Source organism: Zophobas morio, unplaced genomic scaffold (assembly GCF_036711695.1).
Source record: "Zophobas morio isolate AGI-343-1 ecotype UQ-CSIRO unplaced genomic scaffold, CSIRO_AGI_Zmor_V1 ptg000058l, whole genome shotgun sequence".
NCBI classification, from domain to species: Eukaryota; Metazoa; Arthropoda; class Insecta; order Coleoptera; family Tenebrionidae; genus Zophobas; species Zophobas morio.
This window is the reverse complement of record NW_026972163.1, coordinates 2,626,160-2,650,197: the sequence shown is the minus strand read 5'-3', so window position 1 is coordinate 2,650,197 and position 24,038 is coordinate 2,626,160. Positions and strand designations below refer to the sequence as shown.

At 34.6% G+C, this 24,038-nt stretch overlaps 3 protein-coding genes and 1 long non-coding RNA gene across 4 annotated transcripts; all 4 read left to right on the top strand.

The window, feature by feature from the left end:
* Positions 1-2,135: 2,135 nt before the first annotated feature.
* On the top strand, positions 2,136-3,707 carry LOC135143438 (uncharacterized). The gene is made up of 3 exons (XM_064075304.1): positions 2,136-2,248; positions 2,304-2,447; positions 2,510-3,707. The coding sequence occupies exons 1-3, from the start codon at positions 2,136-2,138 to the stop codon at positions 3,705-3,707; spliced, it is 1,455 nt and encodes a 484-aa protein (XP_063931374.1).
* Positions 3,708-7,533: 3,826 nt separating this feature from the next.
* Positions 7,534-8,612, top strand: LOC135143437 (uncharacterized). Its single transcript, XM_064075303.1, has 3 exons — positions 7,534-7,551; positions 7,629-7,862; positions 7,932-8,612. The coding sequence occupies exons 1-3, from the start codon at positions 7,534-7,536 to the stop codon at positions 8,610-8,612; spliced, it is 933 nt and encodes a 310-aa protein (XP_063931373.1).
* A 9,862-nt stretch (positions 8,613-18,474) lies between these two features.
* LOC135143406 (uncharacterized) lies at positions 18,475-19,256 on the top strand. The gene is made up of 4 exons (XR_010282778.1): positions 18,475-18,572; positions 18,625-18,935; positions 18,990-19,139; positions 19,192-19,256. It is a non-coding gene; the product is annotated as an uncharacterized LOC135143406 (long non-coding RNA).
* A 387-nt stretch (positions 19,257-19,643) lies between these two features.
* LOC135143436 (zinc finger BED domain-containing protein 4-like) lies at positions 19,644-20,405 on the top strand. The gene has a single exon (XM_064075302.1). The coding sequence runs from the start codon at positions 19,644-19,646 to the stop codon at positions 20,403-20,405; it is 762 nt and encodes a 253-aa protein (XP_063931372.1).
* The last annotated feature ends 3,633 nt before the right edge of the window (positions 20,406-24,038 follow it).

The following is a 24,038-nucleotide window of genomic DNA, read 5'->3' as shown; positions in this document are numbered from 1 at the left end:
TTACTTCTAGATTACATGAATTTCCGGATGTTATTGGTGGGCTTTTTAGGAAAAGCATTTCCGAGAGCAGCGATAATGAATATAACCATTAATGGTTTCCGTAAAACAGGGTTGTGGCCTCCGGACAGACACGAGTACACAGATGCAGAGTTTGAAGCATTAACCGGTGCGGCCCAGGGCCGGTTTGTCCTATGAGGCAGGTGAGACAATGCCTCTCCGATGAATTTTAAGCCTTATGAGGATTTTTATTATTTTTTACCGATATATTTCGGCAAATAATTTGTATTTTTTTTTCTAAAATCTTAAAAATAAATATGGAAAATTATATTGTTATTCTTATCTAGGTAGGTACTTGCTGCTCCCTTAATTAAACAGCGCGCTTCAACACTCGATACAACACGTATTTTCAGACGCGAAGAGGCAAACTCGCAGCTTGCCTCTGCAGTAGATCCCACAATTAGCCAAATATACTGACGTCATCCGAGGTCTTCAAGATGGCAGCGTTTGACAACTAGCCGGTTTTCTCATAAGAGTCAATGATGATATTTTCGGAATTCATTTGTGTGTCAACTGTGTTTTTATAGTTTGGTAAGTTTGTTACAGTTTCTAGACTGTGTAGATATCTGTAAAACGCACCATAACGTTTAAATATGCTTAAAAAATAATGTTTTCCAATGTGATGTGCAGATTAACTTCGTTGCATCTTATATTATTTGTTTTACAAATTAATTCTTTGTTAATGTACATCAATGTTTTTTAAATACACTAGCATCTTAATGTTATAATATTTTGTATTTTAGGAGAAAATGCCTAAATTTTGTGCTGTTGTGGGTTACGCGAATCGAAGCACCAGAAATGCGGACAAATTTTATTTTCCTTTCCCAGCAATTAGCAACAATAAAGGTAAATATATACAGGATGGGGAAAAAAAGCGGAAGCTTTGATTAAAAGCCTTGAAACGAGTGGATTTAACGAAGTCAAAGTAAAGTATTCCTATGTTTGTTGGGATCATTTTATTTTAGGTACAGTAACTACCTATTAGATTTACAGTTTCTAATAAATTACTACATTGGTGCTCTTTTAGGTAAACCTGCAGATTTGTCGGATGTGGACCACCCTGATTATGTTCCATCACAAAATTTAGGATATCAAAATAAATCCACCCATAAAACTTGTAATGTTGAAAGACACAGTCGTTTAAAAAAGAGAAAACTGAATAAATGCCTCTAGACTTTTGAACGCACGAATTTCATTGTGGGTTATTTTACTTATTCCAAAAATAAAAAAAGTTTAGAATGGTATTCATTGTTATGGTAGGGACATCGTCTAAACACAAATTAAAATCACTTGTACTCATTATATAAGGATCTACGCCGTTTAAATTCTTTAATTTTTGTACATATCTGTTTTCTCTTTGACGGAAAGACATCGTGCATAATCACTTAAATTATCCATACTTTAAAAACAAATCACACACCTTCACTTAAACCCGTCACATTGACCTCAAACGAAAATATTAATTTCCAATTTACCGCTTAAAACACACGGATGTATTTTGGGTGACGAGGAATTCAGGCCAAAACAGCGTTCTGTATTTTTATTTTTATTATGTATTTTTAAGCTCAAATCGCCAAAAAAAGCACCCTGATACACAGAAAAGATATGAAAGAAGCTATTCACGTATTTATTTTCTAGATAAATACCCACACTTTTAAATAAAATGCAAAAATGTTAACATTGTCACTTATGGAGTTTCACGGCGCTTGTCCAACGCTGAATTCCCGCCACAGCGTGACGTCACGTGTTATTGGCTAATGCATGCAAAAAGTGTGACGTCACATAGGCGTTGGCGCGTTCCAACTGATTCCAAACAAAAATGGTTGCCATGGTTAGGTTACCTGTGTTAAATGGCCATAAGAAAGTGGAATCAGTAAATTGTGCAGTGATAAGAACGAGTTAAAGGTTGCTAAAGATACTGGTGTCAAATCAGTGGTTTATAGCTGAAGGTGGACACGAGTGGAGTGATAAGTGGAAATCCCACATTTAAATAAACCTTTCAAGAAAGAAAGTAAGGTTAGGTTCCGCAGCCCATGTGTTTTACGTTCATGAAGGAGTATTTCTGATTGTTCGTAGAAATGGTGATGTGCTTTGTGCCGAGCTGCAAGCATTACAGCGAACAGAAAACCTGCCGATTTTTCCGTTTTCCGAAGGAGGAACAAACGCGTAAGAAGTGGATGACACTCATTGGGTATGTAAGGTTTATGATGTATGAATGCGTGTGCTTCTATGATTGCTATCGACAGGCGAGCAGATAGGGAGCCATCCCAACATTCGATGGTGTGTACTTGCCATTTTCTACAGGGTGACAAAACGAACGGCCCAAGTATTGTAGAATATGCTGCCGATAAAGTATTTAAATTTCGAACACCCGAAAAAAGGAAACAAAGGTATGCAAAATACAGTAGTAGAAGTTAGGCAATGCGATTAACCAGTATATAATTGGTTCTAGAAAACTGGAAACCATGATGGAGACACCAGAACCTAGCACTAGTCGTAAAGAGTTGTTTCCAGTGCCATCAACTTCCGGAGCATCAGATGAACAACCGTCAGCATCAGAAACGCCCGATCAAGGATCAAGTGAAGATGCTGGATCACGGACGTCTTCTGGATTACGTCACGCATTGGAAGGGTTGAACGTCAATGCAAGTGGCAGTGTTTTGCAAGAGGCAGAAATGTACTTTTTGCAGAAGGAAAACCAGGAGTTAAAAGCCAAGTTGGCGCACCTATCTACAACCTTTTCCTTTGAACATATTAAAGATGATGCTCAGTTAATCAATATGTATACGGGAATACCCAATGTGCATCTATTTCAGACATTGTTTGCGCTATTTGAACATAGGGAGCTCACCTATTGTTTGGGGTGGACTGTTGGTATAATACCCAAACGAGGCCAACTATTAATAACCCTGATGAAATTGAGAATCAACCTGTTACAGCTTGATTTAGCCTGTAGGTTTAACTGTAGCACCACCACAATTGCCAACATTGTGTCCACATGGATTCATGCTTTACATGAAACATTATTTTGTCAGTTAATGAAAGAGATTCCATCAAGGCAGAAAAACCGATTATGCCTTCCAGGATGTTTCAGTGTTTTTAGTAATTGTCGTATAGTGTTAGACTGTACAGAAGTCAAATATATAAAGCCAAAATCCCTTGCAACACAGAAAATGACCTACAGTGCCTACAAACGCCAAAATACTGTCAAAGGGTTAGTGGGAGTAGCCCCAAATGGTGTTATTACGTTCGTGAGGGAGTTATATCCCGGATCGACCTCAGATAAAAAAATTGTCGCTGACTGTGGCATTTTGGGCAAACTGCAGGTGGGAGACATGATCTTAGCCGACAAAGGCTTTTTAATTAAAGACATTTTACCGGCTGGTGTAGATCTCAATTTGCCACCATTTTTGACTACCGCGCAATTCACACCTGAACAGGCAGTGCAAACACGAACAATTGCAAGAGCACGTATTCATGTTGAAAGGGCTATCCGTAGGATTAAATGTTGGAAAATCTTACAAGCCACTCCCAGCAATTTAACAGCACAAGCCACAACACTTTTTCAAGTGTGCAGCGCATTGTGCAATTTTCAATTTCCCTTGATAGCAGAAGTTGAAGATCTGTATGGCAGTTCGGTGCATGATTAAGCATAAGTAATGTTTCTTGTGTATGTTGTTGTGCCAAGCTAATAAACGTGTTGTGCTCTTTTGTGGCTACTTTTTATTCTCTACCAAGATACAACAATGTATTCAAAATTAGGCCGTTGATTGTTTTGCGACAAATCTGTCTGTTTTATAAATTGATTCAGAATTTCGGTAACAGAATTTTGTGTTAAACACGCCTATGTTTGCGTGTGTCGAGTTAGTCATAGTTTGATTTCGGTTATTTAAGATTACGAGTAAATTATCGCAAATCGGAATTTTTCTCGACTAACGTTTAATGACAATGGCAGTTCCAGAATCCGGCAAGGTGCATGAACGCCTGTCCAAGGTAATTCTTGGGAACACGGAGGATGTGGTAGACTTTTTAACAAATAATTGTGTTTTTTCTACTTTCACGTATGATGATAAATTGTATGTAGTTAAAGAATTAAAACGGCTGGTTCCAGATTTGAGTAGATCGTTAATTGATCTATAAAAAAATTTAAAATAAATCCAGAGTATTTATCGATTTTTTTTCGTTTTGTTTTTTGCTATAAATCATATTAGATTTATTTTTTATTTTATTTGTTTTTTTTTTCGATATGTTTTATTAAGAGTTTATTTTAATTTTATTTTTTGTTAGAATTTATATTTAGTTTTTCCTAACTACATTTTTCTTTCCTTTCGTCCTGTCATTCCCATCCTTTCTTAGCAAGAGTTCCCTACACCTCCACGTTGGTTCTTGCTAGACAGTTAAATGAGTTTACAAATTTGTTTATCTGATATAAGTAGAAAATATTTAAGTAACCTGGCATTATTTATATTTTGGAACGTTTGCGCTTTGCCTCATCAACTTTTCAAGTCATGAGCCGCCCCTGGTGCGGTCTGCCCTTCCCTTTACCTTTCCGTCGTCTAGGCATTAGCCGGAGGACTTCCCGACATCCCCCAGGCATCAACCGGGGGATATTCCATTCACCAGAAGACGATGTTATCCACTGAGCATAACTATAACGGACACAGTTGCTGATGTTAAGCTGCAAAGTTTAATAAATCATACAATACGAAGACTTCTACAGACCGAAAGTTGCACAGGATTCCTGCTCTAAACATAAATCTTCTTAAAGATATCACTGCCGTCTACAAATGGGGTTGCGATGGCAGTTCCGGCTATGCACAATATAAACAAAAAAAGTGGATCCGAAGATTATTGTGATGCAAATATTTTTGTAACATCTTTGGTGCCTATTCAAATTTATCACAATCTTATCTGACTCAGGGGCTGATTTTGCGGCAATAAAGAGGCACGGTGGGTGGAAATCAACAAGGGTTGCAGAGTCATACATAGAAGACTCAGTTCAAAACAAAGTTAATATTCCCAAGCAATTGTTTTGTAACGAGACAGCAACTTCTTCCACCACCCCCGAGACCTCTACACAATTGTTTTGCTCAGCCACTGCTAATTTTCATTCTAATTCGCCAGCAGAAACAGAAATAAATAACTCGATCAACTCGATAAATAACATAACCTCAAACACCTTCGACAACGTTCAAATCAACATAAATCCTGACGTCAGCAACACAAAAAATTTATCTGTTCCTTTCGTAACCTTTAACAATTGTAGTTTTAATACTTTTGTGATGAATATCCAAAAATAATTCCAATTATGTTATAACAATATTTCATTAATTGTAAAAGTTTCTTGTAAAATGAATAAAATTAAAAGAAAAATAAATGAGTATATCTGGTTGTCTAACATCATGACAGATCACAACGTTTTAAAACCGTGAAAATGACGAACTAAAAAAGAGTGCGTTAATGAAAAAGAGATCGTTAATGACGTCCATTAACGCATCCTTTTTTTGGAAAAAAAATTCATTAATTTTCACATTAATAAGTGGTCGACGAAAATAGTTATTTAATAAACTAGTTTGTTAATGAACGCGATTAATAATCGACACTGTTTAAAGCACGAACGAGCGTAGCGAGTGAGTGCCTTTAAAAGTGGAGATTATTAATCGCCCATTAACAAACGAGTTTATTACAACATTTTTTCGTTGACCACAAACTTGCCCATTCTTGTGTGTTTTAATTTTGAACAGTAAACATAGTTCCACAAAGTTGTCCATTCTTGTGTGTTTTAATTTTGGACAGTTAACATAGTTATCATTGGAAAAAAAAAATGACAAGCGAATCACAAACGTTGACATTCATTGTGTAAAAAGCGTTTGCCATTGCGGTTGTAAATTTTAAATTGAGAAATGGAACTAGAAAATAGTGATCTTCCGGCTGCAGTAATAGCAAGTGCGAACGATGCGTGTGGAAGTTTATTACCGGCTAAAAGTAAAGATCTCTACGAAAGAACATACTCTGAATTCTGCGATTGGTGTACCAAGCAACACGTAAACGATTACATTGAGCCCGTCTTGCTGGCGTATTTTGCCGAGATCGTACAAAAAGGATTAATTGCGAGCCTCTGGCCAAAATTTTCAATGTTGAAGTCTACTCTACGTCTAAAAAAATATTGACATTGGCAATTATCATAAATTGATAATGTACATAAAAAGACAAAGTGAAGGACATGTTCCAAAAAAAATAAAAAATATTGGAGAAAGGGCAAGTACAACAGTTTATTATTGAAGCTCCAAATGATGTATTTTTAATGGCCAAGGTAAATTAAGACCAAGAACTTGAATTTGTACAAGCTAACAACTTTTATAGGTAGCACTCATTTTCGGCATCGCTGGAGCTTTAAGAAAGCATGAACTTCTAGAATTGCAAACCAACAATGTTGAAGATTTGAAATCAAAATTTTTAGTTACTATCCCTGGCTCCAGAACAAAAACAAAAGAAGAAAGAGTTTTTACCATTGTAGATGATGACCAAAGTATATTTTTAAAATTAATCAGACGGTATATAACACTGAGACCCAACCATACAAAACATACACGATTCTTTGTACACTACAGACACAATAAATGCACTACAAACCCTGTTGGTATCAACACATTTTCCAAAATTCCATGTACAGTTGCACAATTTTTAAAATTAGATCAGCCAAAATTCTATACGGGACATTCTTTCCGTAGATCATCAGCCACAATCTTATCTGACCCAGGGGCTGATTTTGCGGCAATAAAGAGGCACGGTGGGTGGAAATCAACAAGGGTTGCAGAGTCATACATAGAAGACTCAGTTCAAAATAAAGTTAATATTGCCAAGCAATTATTTTGTAACGAGACAGCAACTTCTTCCACCACCCCCGAGACCTCTACACAATTGTTTTGCTCAGCCACTGCTAATTTTCCTTCTAATTCGCCAGCAGAAACAGAAATAAATAACTCGATCAACTCGATAAATAACATAACCTCAAACACCTCCGAAAACGTTCAAATCAACATAAATCCTGACGTCAGCAACACAAAGAATTTATAAGTTCCTTTCGTAACCTTTAACAATTGTAGTTTTAATAGTTTTGTGATGAATATCCAAAAATAATTCTAATTATGTTATAACAATATTTCATTAATTGTAAAAGTTTCTTGTAAAATGAATAAAATTATAAGAAAAATCTGGTTGTCTAACATCATGACAGATCACAACGTTTAAAACCGTGAAAATGACGAACTAAAAAAGAGTGCGTTAATGAAAAAGAGATCGTTAATGACGTCCATTAACGCATCCTTTTTTCAGAAAAAAAATTCATTAATATTCACATTAATAAGTGGTCGACGAAAAAATTGTTATTTATGTTACGAGTGTTGAAAACGGTCCATTGCATTACGAACGGGAATACGGCGCGAGACGCAGTCGAGCGCTGTATGTAAGTGAGTAATGCAATGGAGTTTTCACGTGAGTATCATACAATATTTTAAAGACGTACTGATCAACGGAACTCAGATGCAGGGATACTACGTTGACTTCGGCAGTCAAATTTGTGCGATACAAGACAAATATGTGCGTTTTTTGGGACTCGTGATTTACGCGACCGCGAGAACATTATCGGTTACGGCGGTGCGAAAATAGAAACATTAGGTGCCGTGAAGGCCCAAATTAAGATCGACGAGGTTAAGGCCATGACCAAAATTTATGTCGTTCCAGCTGAGTATCAACGAATTCCGATATTAATTGGGCATCCATTTACTGAGCAAGAACATGTTAAGGTAATTAAAACACCTACATAACTGGAATTCAGCGAACTACCCCATACGGAACGAAAAGGTGAAATGAAGACAGTCCTATGGGCGCAAGAAGCGTCCGTTATTCCGAATAATTTCTTAGGTCATATTATGGTGAGAGGTGACCTTACAAGTGCCGAATTATGCATCGAGAGTGAATTAAAAGATTTAGGAGGAATCATCCCGAGATGTGTGGTCAAGACAGACGACAATGGCGAAGCTGTGGTACCTGTCTTAAATATAAGCGGAAAACCTGTGAACATTGGTAAAGATAAAGGAATTGTACGTGGTGAGTGTTGCGTAGAAGGTAACCAACGGCGAGAGGTAAATCAAGAACCGGTGGTTGAAGCAGAAGTAAATACTGAGGTAACTGGCGATGATAAATACCAGTTAATGTCTTTATTGAACGAATATAAAGATTTAGTGGCCAGAAATATGAAACAGTTGGGATGTACAACGCTGGTTGAGATGGATATCCAGCTTGAAGACGATCAACCCACCTACTATCGACCGTACCGAATGGCGTACAGCGAGAGAAGAAAGGTTCAGGAAATAGTGGAAGAACTCAAGGATGCGGGAATAGTAGAAGACTCTTTTTCATCATTCGCGAGCCCTGTGTTATTAGTGAAGAAGAAAAGTGGTGACGTGAGATTGTGCGTGGATTATCGTTCTTTAAATAAAAAGTTGAGACAAAAAAATGAATGGAAAGCAGTCGGCAAGGCAGCTAGAAAATAATTATTTACCCCTGGGCAAATCCGTTCATTAACAACTGGGAAACGGGTACGTTGGACTGCTAACGATGTTGCAGCAGCAATATCCTTACGCAGTGTCAGCCCAAAAGCGTATACGTATCTACGCCAGGCATGCAAATTTCCTCTGCCTGATCTAGGAACTTTGAGACGTTGGGCCAATACGTTTTCTATAGCCCCAGGATTTTTACAGAATGTGGCCGTTCTTATGAAAAAACATGCCAAAAACTTGAAAGACGTGGACAAATTAACAGTTCTTGCCTTTGACGAAATGTTTGTAAAAAAAAATATTGCACAATCACTTTCTAGATAGTGGATTCACTCTTGACGGTAAAGCTTTAAAAAAAAAGAGCAATAGAACAATTTTTAGGTCTATGTGGAGCGTCAGATCTAAAAATTGGGCACACAATTACGCAACACATGCTGGATGTTAAACACTCACAAAGGCAGAAAGTGAAGACGGCAGCCAAATTATTTTCTAGAACAAAATAAAGCAAAAGTTTTCCAGTATTGTGGGGAAAATAATTTAATTAATGACCCCAGTTATACTGCATTATCTAAGTTTATAGAACTGACCAATAATTGGTTTGATCTCTTTAACACCAGTACAAAATATATGTCAAATGGTGCCAGTGCTTATGGCACAGACTTAGTGGAGCAGCGACAGCTTCTATTCAAAATGACAAAAGTTATGTTGAATATGAGGGTCATTAATCATCATTCCTTGTTGCCTTTTCAGAAAGGAATTATGTATTATAAGTAATAAGTCATTAAATAGCTTATACCAGTATTTAAGAACGGAATATAAGTTGGAATTCATTTTAACACGAAGATTAAATCAGGATGTTTTGGAGAATTTTTTCTCCCATATTAAAAGAAATGGGTTCTGCAAATGATCAACCAGATCCGGTAGATTTTATGTATCGCTTCAGATGGTACATCTTAGGCAAGCATTCACCAGGGGACTTGGGCGAAAATAAAAATTGCGAAGATGATTATGACCCCAGTTTAGTTACACCCTTAAATGAAGAAATTTACTTAACTGTGCCACTCTTTATGTCGTTTATAGGGACCTAAAACACAGAATATATAGATGAAGATGTTGATGATCTTGCACATCTGCAATTTGTTGAAGAGTCTTGTGATATTAATGTAGCTTTGCCACCAAGTACTATTAGTGATGAGGGACTGCGATATTTAGTAGGATTCAACAGATTGGATCCAGTTTATTTCCAATGGAGGGTTAATGCAACCGTCAGTAGAATTTCTTGATGTTGCAAAGATTATGGAGACTTTGTCTCTCGTCTACCATGCAGCTGAAATTCAAAAGGATCCAGGAATCATAAAACACTTAGTTAACATGATAAAAAGCAATGCAGATTGTACCGGTTTTGAAGATGAAGTACTTACTTGCTTAGTTCGAACAAGAACATACATAAGGGTTAGAGAACTGAACAAGGTGACATTAAAAGAAAACTTGAGACAAAGGGATTTAAAAATTTGAAAAAAACTCTGACATAAGTATCCAATTCACAATGTGGTTATAAAAGTAACGCAACATTTTTAGAATACTTAAATACATTGATACTTCTTAGAGAGATTCATAAAAGACGTGGATCTAAATTTTACCTTTTTACTAAATGATTCAACCATTCTTTCATTAAAACAATTTCAGTGGCAACTCCAACAACTGATGATAAGCATTAACTCCCCCGGAACTAGATTTTAAGTGTGCTCCTAGTTTCCTGCTCACAAAGGAAGTCCTGGAAGAAATTAATAATGTATGCATTGTTAACTCCCAATTACGAAGCTAAAACTTGGTTTCTTATGTTTTGAGATTATGACGACAAATCTTGAAAATTATATCGTTACAGCACTTCTAACAAAAAGCCATAGGCCCCAAACAGCACTGATACAATTTGCAGCAGACACTTTGTTCGCAATTGCAAATCAAACATTGAAGGTAGTCCATATAGCTCCACAATGTTTCCGGAGATAAATATTTAACTGCGTTCGTAGGGATATCAAAAGTTCAAAGCTACAAGATCCAACCCGCAACGTGAACGAACCAAACGCGAAAAACAAAATGAGAAAAGCCGATCAACGGTATACAAGTAAAATGGCATCCTAACTGTATTTTTCCCTGTTGCTGACGTTGAACTCCCGTCAACGTGTGATTTTTAGTTCCAAGTGAATTTTTGTGATTTGGAACCAGATGATAATTATTATGAAAAAGCCAATTTTTGTTTGAGTGTGTATGTTTTAGTGGTTGCCATGACATTTGTGTATAAACTAATGTTAATTCATTGTTAATTCTAACGCAATTACAAAAACGAGAAATAAGTAAATTGGAAATTCAGATGATATGCATTTTATGAACGTTCTTCTATTTCAAGTAATGTGGCGTTTCGTTAGCTGTGATTGACTTAATGTTATTACACACAGACTAGTGGACACGGAAATGACAAATTAAGTTAGCAGAACATACTAACAAATGTGCAGACAAAGAAACAAAGACGAATATGGACTCGTAATTCAATTACCTATTGAATGTTTGATGTGCGATGTCAAAAACAGTCAAAAATGTCACATTTTGGCGCCAAATTTGAAATTCATGCGAAATAATCACAAGGTTATCACAAGAAAATAGGTACGGTAGCATTCGTTATGACTACTTATGATTAGTTTAAAATCCGCTAATGATTTTGCTTGTGAACAGTTTGTTATGAAAAATCACATAGTCTAAACATCTAGCTTTCCAGTTATGATTTTTCACAAGCACTTTCCTAAGCGAATCATAAGAAAAATTACATAATAAACCGGCTTTTAAGGAAAGCAAAAACATATTTGTCCCGACGTCACAACAGAGAAGGACGAGTGATGATACGGGGCGCTATTTCTTTTAAAGGACCCCCGTACATATGGAAATTTTAAATGGAGTGCAAAATGCCCAAATAAACGACATCTTCTTGCCATAGCAATAGATTGAAGATGCCATGGAAGGTGGGGGAGTGGGTTTTCCAGCAAGACCATGCTTCAATTTACACAGCAAAGCTGGTGCAAAATATGCAAGTCTTCCAGACTTGAATATCATTGAAAATTTGTGGGGTTGGTTATCAAGAAATATTTATGAAGGAGGAGGACAATATTAGAACACTGAAGCATTAATAAATGCAATCAGAGAAGCTTTGGCCAATATCCCACAAAGTTTCTTAAATTCCCCATATCATTCACTTCCAAATCGCATATTTGAAGTAATAAATAAGAATGTGTCCCATACTCATTATTACGTGTAATTTTGTTATTACATAATGTTGTTACTTTCTGATTTTTTGGTAAATAGCGAAAATTTTACTGGTGAGGTTAATCAGTTGTCTTATTTTTATTAATAATTTTATATACAATTTTTTTTCTTGGATTAAGAAAACATAAAAAATGCAATATCCGTAAATAGCTTTATTTTGTATGCTCTCAAATCCAAGATCATGATTTTTAAAAAAGCTGCAATAATTCTGCAAAATATACAAAATCGAGGGTGAGGTTGATCAGTTATCGCGGAGTGTAGTGTATAAGCGTAGAAGGAAACTCAAGTTGTACAATTAAAATTAATATTCATAAAGTTGCCCATTTTTGTTCTTGTGGGTTAGATCTTTTGGAATGGTTTGAATAAAAATCAGTTAAAAGGACTAATTTACAATTTTTCTCCAGCAATCTGGGACGGATTTCCAAGCTGCACTTCCCTTGGCATGCATGGAATTTGTCATTTTTACCAACATTATTCTAGGTTATTTTAGTTGTCTGACAAAAAACTTTAGCTGAGGTATTATAAACCTTGTAAAATGGCTTCATGTGCGGTGTTTGGGTGCAACTGTCATACGTAAAATTCCCCGGAAGGGATATTACACGATGTGTTGCTTCACTTACAAAAAAAACAACCAAGAATATGAAGTTGAAAGAAAGAATTGCTGTTATTTCCGATTATGAAATTCACTTATCTCCATTATTAAATCTTGATAAGAAAAAACAGATCATTGGTCCTTTCAAAGCTGCTCCAGTAGTTTTTGTCAGATGATTGATTTCAAAATGGAAATAAATTATATATTATTCGATTGATCAACAAATGACATCAGATATACTAAAGAGTGTTATTTTGTATTTAGAACGTGTAGGTTACATAATCGTTGCAATTAATAGTGATATGGGAGGAGGCAATCTTGGACTATGGAAATACTTCGATATTAATCCTCAGAATTTAAATTTTCCGAATCCAAGTCATGAATCTAGGAATGCCGATGTGTTTGCAGACGTTCCCCATCTACTAAATTATTAAGCAACCACTTTATTGACCATTAATTAATTAATGCAGATGGGAGACACATTTGTAAACAAAACCAGTTCAGCAGTTGCTACAACAAACATCAGAACTTAGTATCACTCATAAAATTTCTGCAGTGCATTTGAAAATTGGGGAAGCCCAAAGACAAAGAGTAAAAACGGCAGCACAGTTAATTTCCAATACAGAGTCAAAAGCATTAAAATATTGTGAAAAAATAACAAATTAACTGACAATTGAAAAGAAACCTCACATTTTATAGAAGTGTTCAATGATTGGTTTGATATTTTTAATTCGATAGCAACATATAGAAAACATGATGATGTTCATGCGTTTGGTATCAATTAGAAAAACAGACTGTAAAATTGGAAGAGATATATTCTCACACACAACAAATGAGAGCTCTAAATAAAAAATCATTATTACCATTTCAAACAGGAATATTGATCTCTATAAGGTCTCTTCAACATAACTAAACTAAAGTTCCTTCAGGCAGATTTGGTTATATCAGTGAATAAAACCGCAACGTAGAACAAGCTGAATTTAAAAGACAAAAGGAATTAATGTTGCCATTTAATGAAGATCTTAAAAAACTTTGAGTATTCAATTGAAAATTGTAAATATTAGTTCAGAAAGTGGAGTACACGCTTTAAAAAATAAATATAGATGCAACTAGACAAGTATACGTTAGTGTCAGTTCATTACTTAATCGAAGGAATGCTGGAAACACAGAACGTAACGAGTGTTGAAAACGTCGTCAAGTTGACGTTGTTTTTTGATAGAAGAAAACGTTGTGAAAAACGCATGTGTTTTCTTAAACCTACTGTTAAGTATAATTAATATTTTCGCATTGTCAGTTGCCATTGACTAAATTTTAGGATTATTGTGGGCATGTTTATAAAAAATCAAGGCCAACTTGATAACTTTTTCAATTGAACATACGATATCTTCATCGAAGAGATTAATATAAAAATAAAATAAAATAATAATCAACAAAAAATTGATGACGAAGATTTTCTATAACAGCTAAATTAGGTTGAGAAGTACCAGTTTTTCATGCATTTACTAAATATATAAAATTGTTACTTGTGAAAAGAAAACCAGTAGGAATTAGCGACGAAAATCCGTAATTTTTGAGTTACCACATAGTGGAAGATCGCATTATCATCTGAATGCATACCAACTGATCTTCAGTTTCCGAAAAATGCGATGCAAATAATCCACACTGTCCGAATAAAAATTCGAGTCCACCGAAGGTAACGAATTTGTAAGATTTTCCAAAAAAAATTCCTCTATTGCTTTATTTGGGCATGAGCTTCCTAAAAATAATACATACATGTATTGCAGCTCTGCATCAGCAGCTATCATTACTGCTGTCCCCAGAAAAGGAAAAAGCTAAATTTCAATGTATGAGCCACATTGGGAATTTTTGTAATTCTCTGTCTTCACAAAATTAGAAATTTATTTTGATTATTGAACTGTAGGGTTTCTACTTACGCGAGATGAAAAAACCTTCTCATTCCCAGTTTCATGACCGAGGTCGTTCTAGGACCATATGTACTTCAAAGATAGAGGAGGATGTGTCTTACATCTTGTGTCTTCCGATCGGACAAGAAATGATCGGGATATTGGCGGAGTTGGGAGTGTATGTAGATCACAATTTACCTCTAAAATTTTGTGGAGTGATGACTAACTTTGGCAAAAAATTAAATAACATTTGCTGGTGTAAAGTCATTCCATTGTTAGTGGGGATGATTACACAATTTTCAGTGTTTGACCATCGACACAATTTTCCTAACATACTACGATGTATGAACCATTTCCAGTTACTTTATATAACCACTATTAGGACACACATCATGATATTTTCTATTAATGCCTTAAATTTTATTTGGTTGCTATTAAATAGCGAATTTTGCGGAATAATTTCATTTTCATTTTTTTGCCATTTGTTTCCATTTACAAATGCATGTCCATCTCATTACAACACTCACACAGCACGGCTGATCCAACATGGGTTTGAATCATTTTTTAAATGACTTAAGATTAACTTCGGTTTATTGTTTTTACTCCATTTTTAGGTGCCGAAAGTACTGCTACGCTACTGCCATTGGATAAATCTTTATGTTGCGAATTTTTCATAGGCAGGTGGGTGAGTGAGTTTTTCTTTTTTCCATTCTCTATTCATATTTTGCAATGATTGCAAAGCAACACAAAAAAGTGAAAAGACCCACAAATTCTACTGTCTCAAAAAATAAGAAAAAAAAGCGGTACTACCTCACTAGCAAAACGGCCAAAAAAGAACAGCAACAAAAGGGAATTTCCGAAGCCATGAAAAAAAAATGAGGATAGGAAAATATCAAAAGAAAAGATACTAACAAGGAGCGCTAAAAAGTGGAAACAATACTGTAACATTTCTTCCACCAAATGTTACAGCCTTAATTCAACCAATGGGTTAAGGAGTTCTCAAAAAAGAACTACAGATGTTTTCTTCTACAGCATGAGTTGGAGAAAAGTGAAATAGATGATTTAATAAAGGTCTTGAAAGAGATTAATCTAAAATACGTCGTTTATTGGTTCGCACAAGGCCCGAATGCTGTGAAGCGATCGACTCTTTCAAAATCTTTGTCCAAGTTTTGAGAGGATGCGGAGACGTGTCGTTAACCGTGTGCAAGTGGAAGAATGGATTGTTACTGATGATGCTGAGGAAAGTTTAGACGATCAGGAAATAATTTCTCAAGTCTTGAATCAGAATGATAAAGACTCGTTAAGTAAAGAAGATGGATGTAAAGAGAAAGACAACGAGCAGCTGGTGTCTCAAAAAGAAGGTGTGACGGCATTAGAGACGGCTCTACGGTATGTTGAACAGCAAGAAGAAGTTGGCGAAATATTGTGGCAAGAAAAACATATAACAGGGTCAAACAATGTAAAATAACATCGTATTAACAATTAATAAATCTGGTTGTATCAATGAAGTTGCTTTTTCGTGTAACTTTTTTTTCCAATAGTCTCCGTATTGTCCGACTTTTTTCTTATCCGAGTCCACATTAGCTCGGATAATTGGAGTTCTACTGTACTACAACAAAGTTGAAAAAATATGAAAACCCGCTTTCGGCGAACAAAATTTTCAACAAACCAATAAAAATAAGAAAAAGAAAATTATAAGAAACTGTATAATTGGTTAAGGAATCCTATACAAAAAAAAATATTTAACTGAATTAATAGATCAAATCAAAATAAATAAAACAGAAATTAATACAAAATATTCCTATAATTTATTAATCTCCATAAATTAGCACTCTCTGATGTATTATGTAGCAGAAAATTTTGACAGTTCAAAAATACTATTCACTTACAAATAGACGTTGTTTCAGCAATTGTTATACACGGTAGCTACTATATTACTACCTCCTCCAGAAAGAGAAAAACTATTGCCTTATTAGATAACAAAATTATTGTTTGAGTTTTCTGTTGATCACTCTGTCTAAAACAACGTTGATGAGCTTAGGGTGATACATTGTTGTAAAAATCGGTGTCTCGTCAAAATAAATATCAATGGAATGAAGATATTGAAGAATGTATATAAACTGTAATTGAAATTATAAAAAAATTAAGACATATCTTCAGACTTAAGTCGGTTATATTTTCAAACAACCAAATAACTATCAAAGAACAAATAATCGGGATATTGGCAGATAGCCGAGAGTGTATCCAAGCACAATAAATAAAATCCCTGTATCACTTACAACAGTGTACAACTCATACTTCACGGAAGGTACGATTTACCTCCAAAATTTTGTGAACTGATGAACTTTTGTAAAAATGATCAAAATTTAGAAACAGTATTTCAAGATAATCCAAGAAATACCGAACCCAGTTAGTAGGATTATTGCAACGATACTGCTAATTTAAACTGCCTGTTAACTTTCGTGGCATGGCATCAGCCAATGAGATACCGCTTTTTTGGAAATAAACGTACTGCTAAAAATAAACAGGTTGTTAAAAATATTACAGTTTGAATTTGATGTTGAACGACGATGTTACAGTGTGGATTATGACGTAGTAGAGATTTTAAGAAAAGGGATGTTGAGCAATGCAATCTGGAAGATACAAAATATACGTAGATCGTGTCAACAATTTACAGGATACTTTTTCTGCGAGGAAGCTGATTGTTTATCTACTCACGATCAGTACATTCTATATTATATTGTCGGCTGCATTCTCTTCAAAAGCAAGGTAAATTTTAAATCTTGCGAGACATGCTTTAGCAGAAAACATTTGATCAATTTTACTAAATTTAAGCAAAATGTTTCGTATTTTCCTACACTACTAATTTTGAACAATTTGGTTACAGCAGAATTATTATTTAGGCAAAATAAAAATAATTTAATTGCAAACAGATTCAAACACTGATTTTTTTTCAGAACCCACAATGGAAAACACATTTACAACTCGAAGATAGCACGTTGTCAAAGTTTATACTAGAAAGTAACTGAAGTTTTTGTAAACATGTTTGTATAGTGGGGTGTTTATAGAAAACATGTATAAGGTTGTATCTACAGTTAACGTCTGAAAAATGTCTTGAAAAAATAAATTATGGACTTATCACAATACGAAATTTCTGATTAATCTTATAAATAAACATCAGTGTGATATTGACAAAGATACAAAGAAAATAGTATAGAAAAAATAAATAGCTGATGCAATCATTGATCAGTGGGCTGCATCACTCACACCATAACAGTGTAATACAAAATACACATGTTTGATACATTTACAGAAAAATTAAAAAACATAACGAAACATTAGCAAACATCAGCAGCATTTAGTGTTCTGGTTTTCTCCTCGCCTCCTACAATTGTAAAAATGTCGTGATCTCGCGATCAGGACCTGTTGCACAATACTTACAAGTCTAATAATATTAGTCCTGTGAATTAGTGATGCCCATTCTCGATTCGATTCTTCGATATTCGATTATATTTTTAACAAAATGATCGATTATGAATCGATTATTTGATCTGCACGATTCTCTGGGGATCGATTTTTTTTGAGTGAAAATCGATGCTTTTTTAAATTGTGGAAAGAAATCATTTTTTTACTCAAACCACAGCTCAAACAATCATCTTAGTAACTTTTGCAATTTTAGAATTAACGGTTGGTATCTACTGCGATTACGAACATTTTTCTGAACTTGAACGTTAACGTTAAAACGTTTGATTTGATCGAATTACCACCCCTAATTTCGATGTACATAAAGGTGAGAATGGCAAAATGTGCCAATGTACGCGCCAAATAGTTTCTAGCATTTTCTACTTATATTTATTTCTAGTGGGAGTTCGTTGTCTTTGTTTGATGTATTTGTAGTGCAAAGCACATCTTTGTTTAAGTCGTGGTGTGAATAGGACAAAAAAGTAAAAACCGAAGAATTGCGATGTACATGTACATGTAGTCAATAGTCATCTGCATTCTGCATGTAGGGCGGTCGGGTAATCCGGTGATTATACATCATAGTTTAGAAGTGATTTAGAATACTGGTTCTACGTTAATGTAAATATGTGGTGAATATTGTGCTTTGGATTTGGAAAACAAGATTAACACTATTGACCATTAACAGTGGGTTGGTAATTTGGTTATAAAAGTTGTTCGGCATTTTGTTTACTTTTAGATTAGAAATGTCAGAGTCGCACATTGACGTAAAATGCTATTTCACGAAATTTACTGCAATTTCATCAAGGTGCAAAATATGTAGCAATGTTTACAAGCATCATAACAATACTACAAATTTACGAAACCACCTGAAACGTAAACATTCAGAATTTTTAAATATGGGATTGGCACAAAACAAGAGTCAAAAACGTCTAAAAGTGATAAATAACAAAGGTTCAAAAGAGGATCAAGATCAGACCCAGACTACTACATCGTCACTACAGAATGATGTTTCTACATCATCACTACACAATGATGTCGAAAAGAGCGGTAAGTTGGTTAATGCAGAGAAATACCTAATTACATATTCCATTAAACTTTTAGAGACAAATTTATCAGAAGCAACAACAGTAACTCTCTGTGATCTTACTGATCTTAGTGAAATAGATGCATTGCCCAGTTTCGAAAAATCTACCCTTAAGTTCAAACAAAATGACATAGTATCAGCTTTCGATGAAATAAATTCATTTTCAGGTAAGTTCCAATTACTGAAAAATATTTTTTTGTATGAAATGCTTTTTGCTAGGTGGAAGAATGAATGCTAAAATAACCAATGCTTTGATTTATATGATCACAGTTGATCACCTTCCCTTATCTTTCACAGAACGTAAAGGATTTCAATATTTCAAAAATGTCGCTTTACCATTATATAAGGCTCCAGGGCGTTCTACAATTACAAGACAAGTTGATGAAAAATATACAGTTTTAAGTTCCAAAATTAAAGACAAATTCAAGTTGGTGGATAATTTTTGTCTAACAACTGACGCATGGACTGATAGTTTGAATAATCGAAGTTTTTTGGGACTAACTGTTCATTATCTTCAAGAAACAGAACTAAAATCAATTACAATAGGAGTATTTTTATTAGAAAACAAGCATACATACGATTATATTGGAACTACTTTACTACATTGTTGTCACGAATGGAATATTTCTAAAGATAAAATAACAGCAGTTATTACAGACAATGCAGGAAATATGGTGAAAGCTGTGCATGAATTTTTTGGTAGTAAGAAACATTTACCATGTTTTGCGCATACTACCAATTTAATTGTTACCAACAGTTTGAAAGATGTCAATAATATTATTTCTTCAGTGAAGGCTATTGTTACGTTTTTTAAAACAAGTCATGATGCGGCCCAAAAACTTCGAACATATCAAATACAGAATGGGAAAACAGAAGGTTCTTGTCTGAAACTTATTCAAGATATAAGTACTAGGTGGAATTCGACATACTACATGTTGAAACGATTTTTGGAGCTTGCACCATTGATTAGCATTATCCTTTTTGACAATCAAAATATTAAAATGATTGATCAAGAAAACATTGCAATTTTGAAAGAGTTGATATTGGTTTTAGCTCCCTTTGAAGCCATGACTGTCGAAATGTCAGGACAAAATTATGTCACTTCAAGTAAGGTTATACCAATAGTACACTGTCTAAAGCTTACTTTACATAAAGTAGAAGTTAGCACTAACGTTGTCAAACAAATTTTGAATAAGTTAAAAGAGGAGGTAGCGAGAAGGTTTTATTCGGATAATTCCAGCGTGGAAAAAAATAATTTGCTGTCAGTTTCTACTATACTCGACCCAAGATTTAAACGCATACACTTTGAAAATCCATTAGCAGATACAGCAGCAGTTGCAAGAATAAAAGTTTTAATTGATGAACACAAAATGACTCAGTGTCAGTGTCACCACGAAATTATGACAAAAACCAAGAAAAACTTACTGACATGACCAGTACTGGATTAAATTTATGGGCGGTTCATGACAAATTATCCATTAAACAAAATGAAGGAGTTTGTAACAATTCAGGTATACCTTCTGAATTAAAAAACTATTTAAACCAAACCTTAAGTTCAAGAACAGAAGATCCTATCAAGTTTTGGACTTCGGTCAAACATGTATATCCATATTTATCAAAAATTGCTTTGAAACACTTAAGTATTTTAGCCACATCAGTGCCGTCTGAAAGACTTTTCAGCAAAGCGGGTATTAATTTAAGTGAACTGAGAAATAGACTTGCAAGTAAAAGACTCTCCGCTCTTCTTTTTTTAGGATCTCTAGAGGAAGACGAGTGGCATTTAAATAATTGAAACGTGCAAGCTCTAAGTTGAAAATCATTTGTTACTTAATTCTATACAAAATTATTATAGAATATAAAATTTATTTTTGTTATGTTTAAGAATATAAAATTTATTTTTGTTCATGTTTAAGAATATAAAATTTATTTTTGTTATGTTTAGTATAGGAAATTTACTTTTTATTTTTTGCTAAATAAATATTATAAAAGCAACTAATCAGGTGGTATTTTTTTAAAAGAAACTTCATATTAAAATATGAAGTTCGTTAAACACGTCAATATTATAAAACAAATTTTAAAAAATCGATTTTTACGAATCGATCTTTTTTTCTCAGAAAAATCGATTGTTAAGAATCGCCCGAAACAAAAAAAAATTGATTCTTAGAATCGATCTTCTGCTGGCATTGTGGGCATCACTACTGTGAATTGTTAATTGTAATTGTAATTTGTGTATATTTATTGCATAAATTACAATTCACAAGACCAATATTATTAGACTTGTAAGTATTGTGCAACAGGCCCCATGTTAGAGTTTTGCGAGAGGAATATAAAATACGCCCATGCTTGTATGCGGTAAAAACAAAAGCATACCTCAACAAACATCTGAAACAAAAAAGCCTATGAGGAAATCCAAAAAACATGACTAATACATAAACCAAATAGAATGGGCTAAGAGCTACATTTATGAGTGAACAATACGTAATGTTATTCCACTTTGGGATAAACGAAGAAGACGTAAGTGGTGACTACAGATAGTAATAAAAAACAAACATTTTAAAAAGTTATATTTCAGGTATATGAACCTAATTTATGGTACTGCCATAAACTGGAATTCTTACTTGACCATGTGAAGTCTCGGAAATTTTTTGACTCATTAACCCTGTCTCAACAAAATCCAGATGCAAACGACACTAAAGAACACCGAGAGAACGATGATGAATCAGCGATTTAAGGCTTGTCCGGTTAATAGCCCTACAAAAATTATCACGTCGCCTATGTGATCAGATGTAAAAAATGACAATCATCATATGTCAATTTGTAAGGCAGTTTATCCGTTAGATATTTGATAAGCATTTGTGTAATACATATTATCAAAGTTGAAACACACCGACATTTTTCGAACTCTAAAAGCTTCATGACAAACTACAATTAGATGAATAATTCTGTTAAAAAATAAACGTTTATAAATCAGAGTGTGCTACTTGGGAATATGCTGGTAGCACACTTTCTGACGTAATATTGTGGGCCCTGTTGATAGCACTTCATTGTAGGTTCATTTTCTAAGCTTTTTCATACTATTTTCGCGTTTTTCGGGGAGTATATTTTGCGCAACTTCGTGCGCTGCGTTTTTCAAATAAGTAGACGTCAAAGATCTAAACTGACAATCAGATTTTTTCTAATATTTAAGATAAATTTATAGCTTCACCAGAGATAAGGACAAGCTTGTATTAATTGTTCGCATCGTTTTCCCTTCGTGCTCCCTCGACAAGAGCTAACCAATGAAAAAGTGATTCTCAACAGACAGCGATCGCGAGGGCGCGTGCTACTATCTTATCTCTCAACGGTTTTCAAAATTAGGCAGAAGAGAAAGACACAAGGGGCCCCGACGATCTCCACAACCGTAACTAGGTCAGTAGTCAAGTATTTGTCCGTTCTTCGTAAATACTAACGTTAAATTTTATTCAGAGATTAACTCTAGTGATTGGGCCTCACAGACTAACCGCTGCTGCTACTGTTGACAAATCATTTCTGTTCGCGTTTACGGTTTATATGCAAAGTAAGTACAAATTTATAAGAAACTATGTTACCTCAGACTTTTTTTAAATGGTGATCTTGTTTGCTTTGTTAGTATGAGCTATGAGGAGGACCAAAAACGGTTGCAAGGTTTGTTAGAAGAACTTGATGTATCGGAACCCGAATATAATGATATTTCTGACATTGACGATGGAATTGAAGATCTGGTTGCTGGCACATCAGAAGTTAGTTTTCCACAGCCAGAAATACAGGAAGGTGTTCGTAGACGATGTGCAGAATGTGCCAAACAACGAAAAACAAGATACCATTGTAAAAAATGTTTGAAATTTCTATGCTTAGAACATGCTAAAATAATTTCCACTGAATGTTGAAATTGTACAGAATTCTGTAGAATAAACATTTACAGTTTGCTTGTAACTGCTTAATAGTTAACTGTTCTCAAAAAATATATAAAAAAAAAACAAATTTTGCAAAAACAAAATAAGTTGCTTTCTAAAACAGCACTTTGAAGTTTTCTTGGTATTTATTCTTTAGAATATTACTATTCTTATCCAACTCTGCAACTATACCGCGTGTCTGGAAAATGGCGGATTAACTCTTCAGTATGTTATACACGGGGGTTTCGGGAGTCCCGAAAAAATAATCAAAAAAATTCTTTATGATTTAGATTACCAAAAAAACGTAATTTTATAAAAGTAAAATTGGCAACACTGCACACACCTAATGCGTGAATACTTTCTGGTTTCTTAGTAATGATGGTGACTGAAATCCACCCTCGCTTTATATCAGGCAAACACTGTTGTCAAATGGAATTTTATCAAATTCTTACAAAAACAACACAACCATATCTTTGTGTAGTCTAACTGAAATGGTAATTAAACATGGTCATGGGCAAGAGAACTATTAACTAAAAGTTCTATTTCTAGTTATTGTGATAATGAATGTGTTGTTTAGTTGTTAACCGTAGCAAAAGAACCAATTTTAAAATCATTGTAACTCCATCAAAATGTGAGAAGGATTTTTTTTTCTATATTTCCCAGACTCACATGTTGATTGTTAAGACCGTAACGGAGAGTTAATCCGCCATTTTCCAGACACCCGGTATAAAGCAATGATTGAATTTAAAAACGTACGCACTACAATGAACAAAAACTCAAAATAAACCTTATAAATACGGCATTTGATAGAGGGCCTATGAGACTAAGCGCTGCGAGTTGCGCAGGGCAGTTAGGCGCTGCGACCGTAGGGTTAAGCATACCTTACTTGCACATGAAAATAAACATTGTGCCGCATTGTTTTTTTTAAATTTTGATTTTCGCAGAAATATTCAGATAATTGAGAGTAAAATAGTATACATACCTCGGTGGAAAGTTTCCTATAAGCTCGAACTATAGTTCACTTCTGGGCTGCATCCCTCGTTGAACTAACTGTCTCGGCTATAATGAAATCTTTCCGCCTCGGTGTGGAATAAACCAATTCACCACCTGTAACGGCATCAATCAAATTTTTACTGGAAGAAGGACATAATGGAT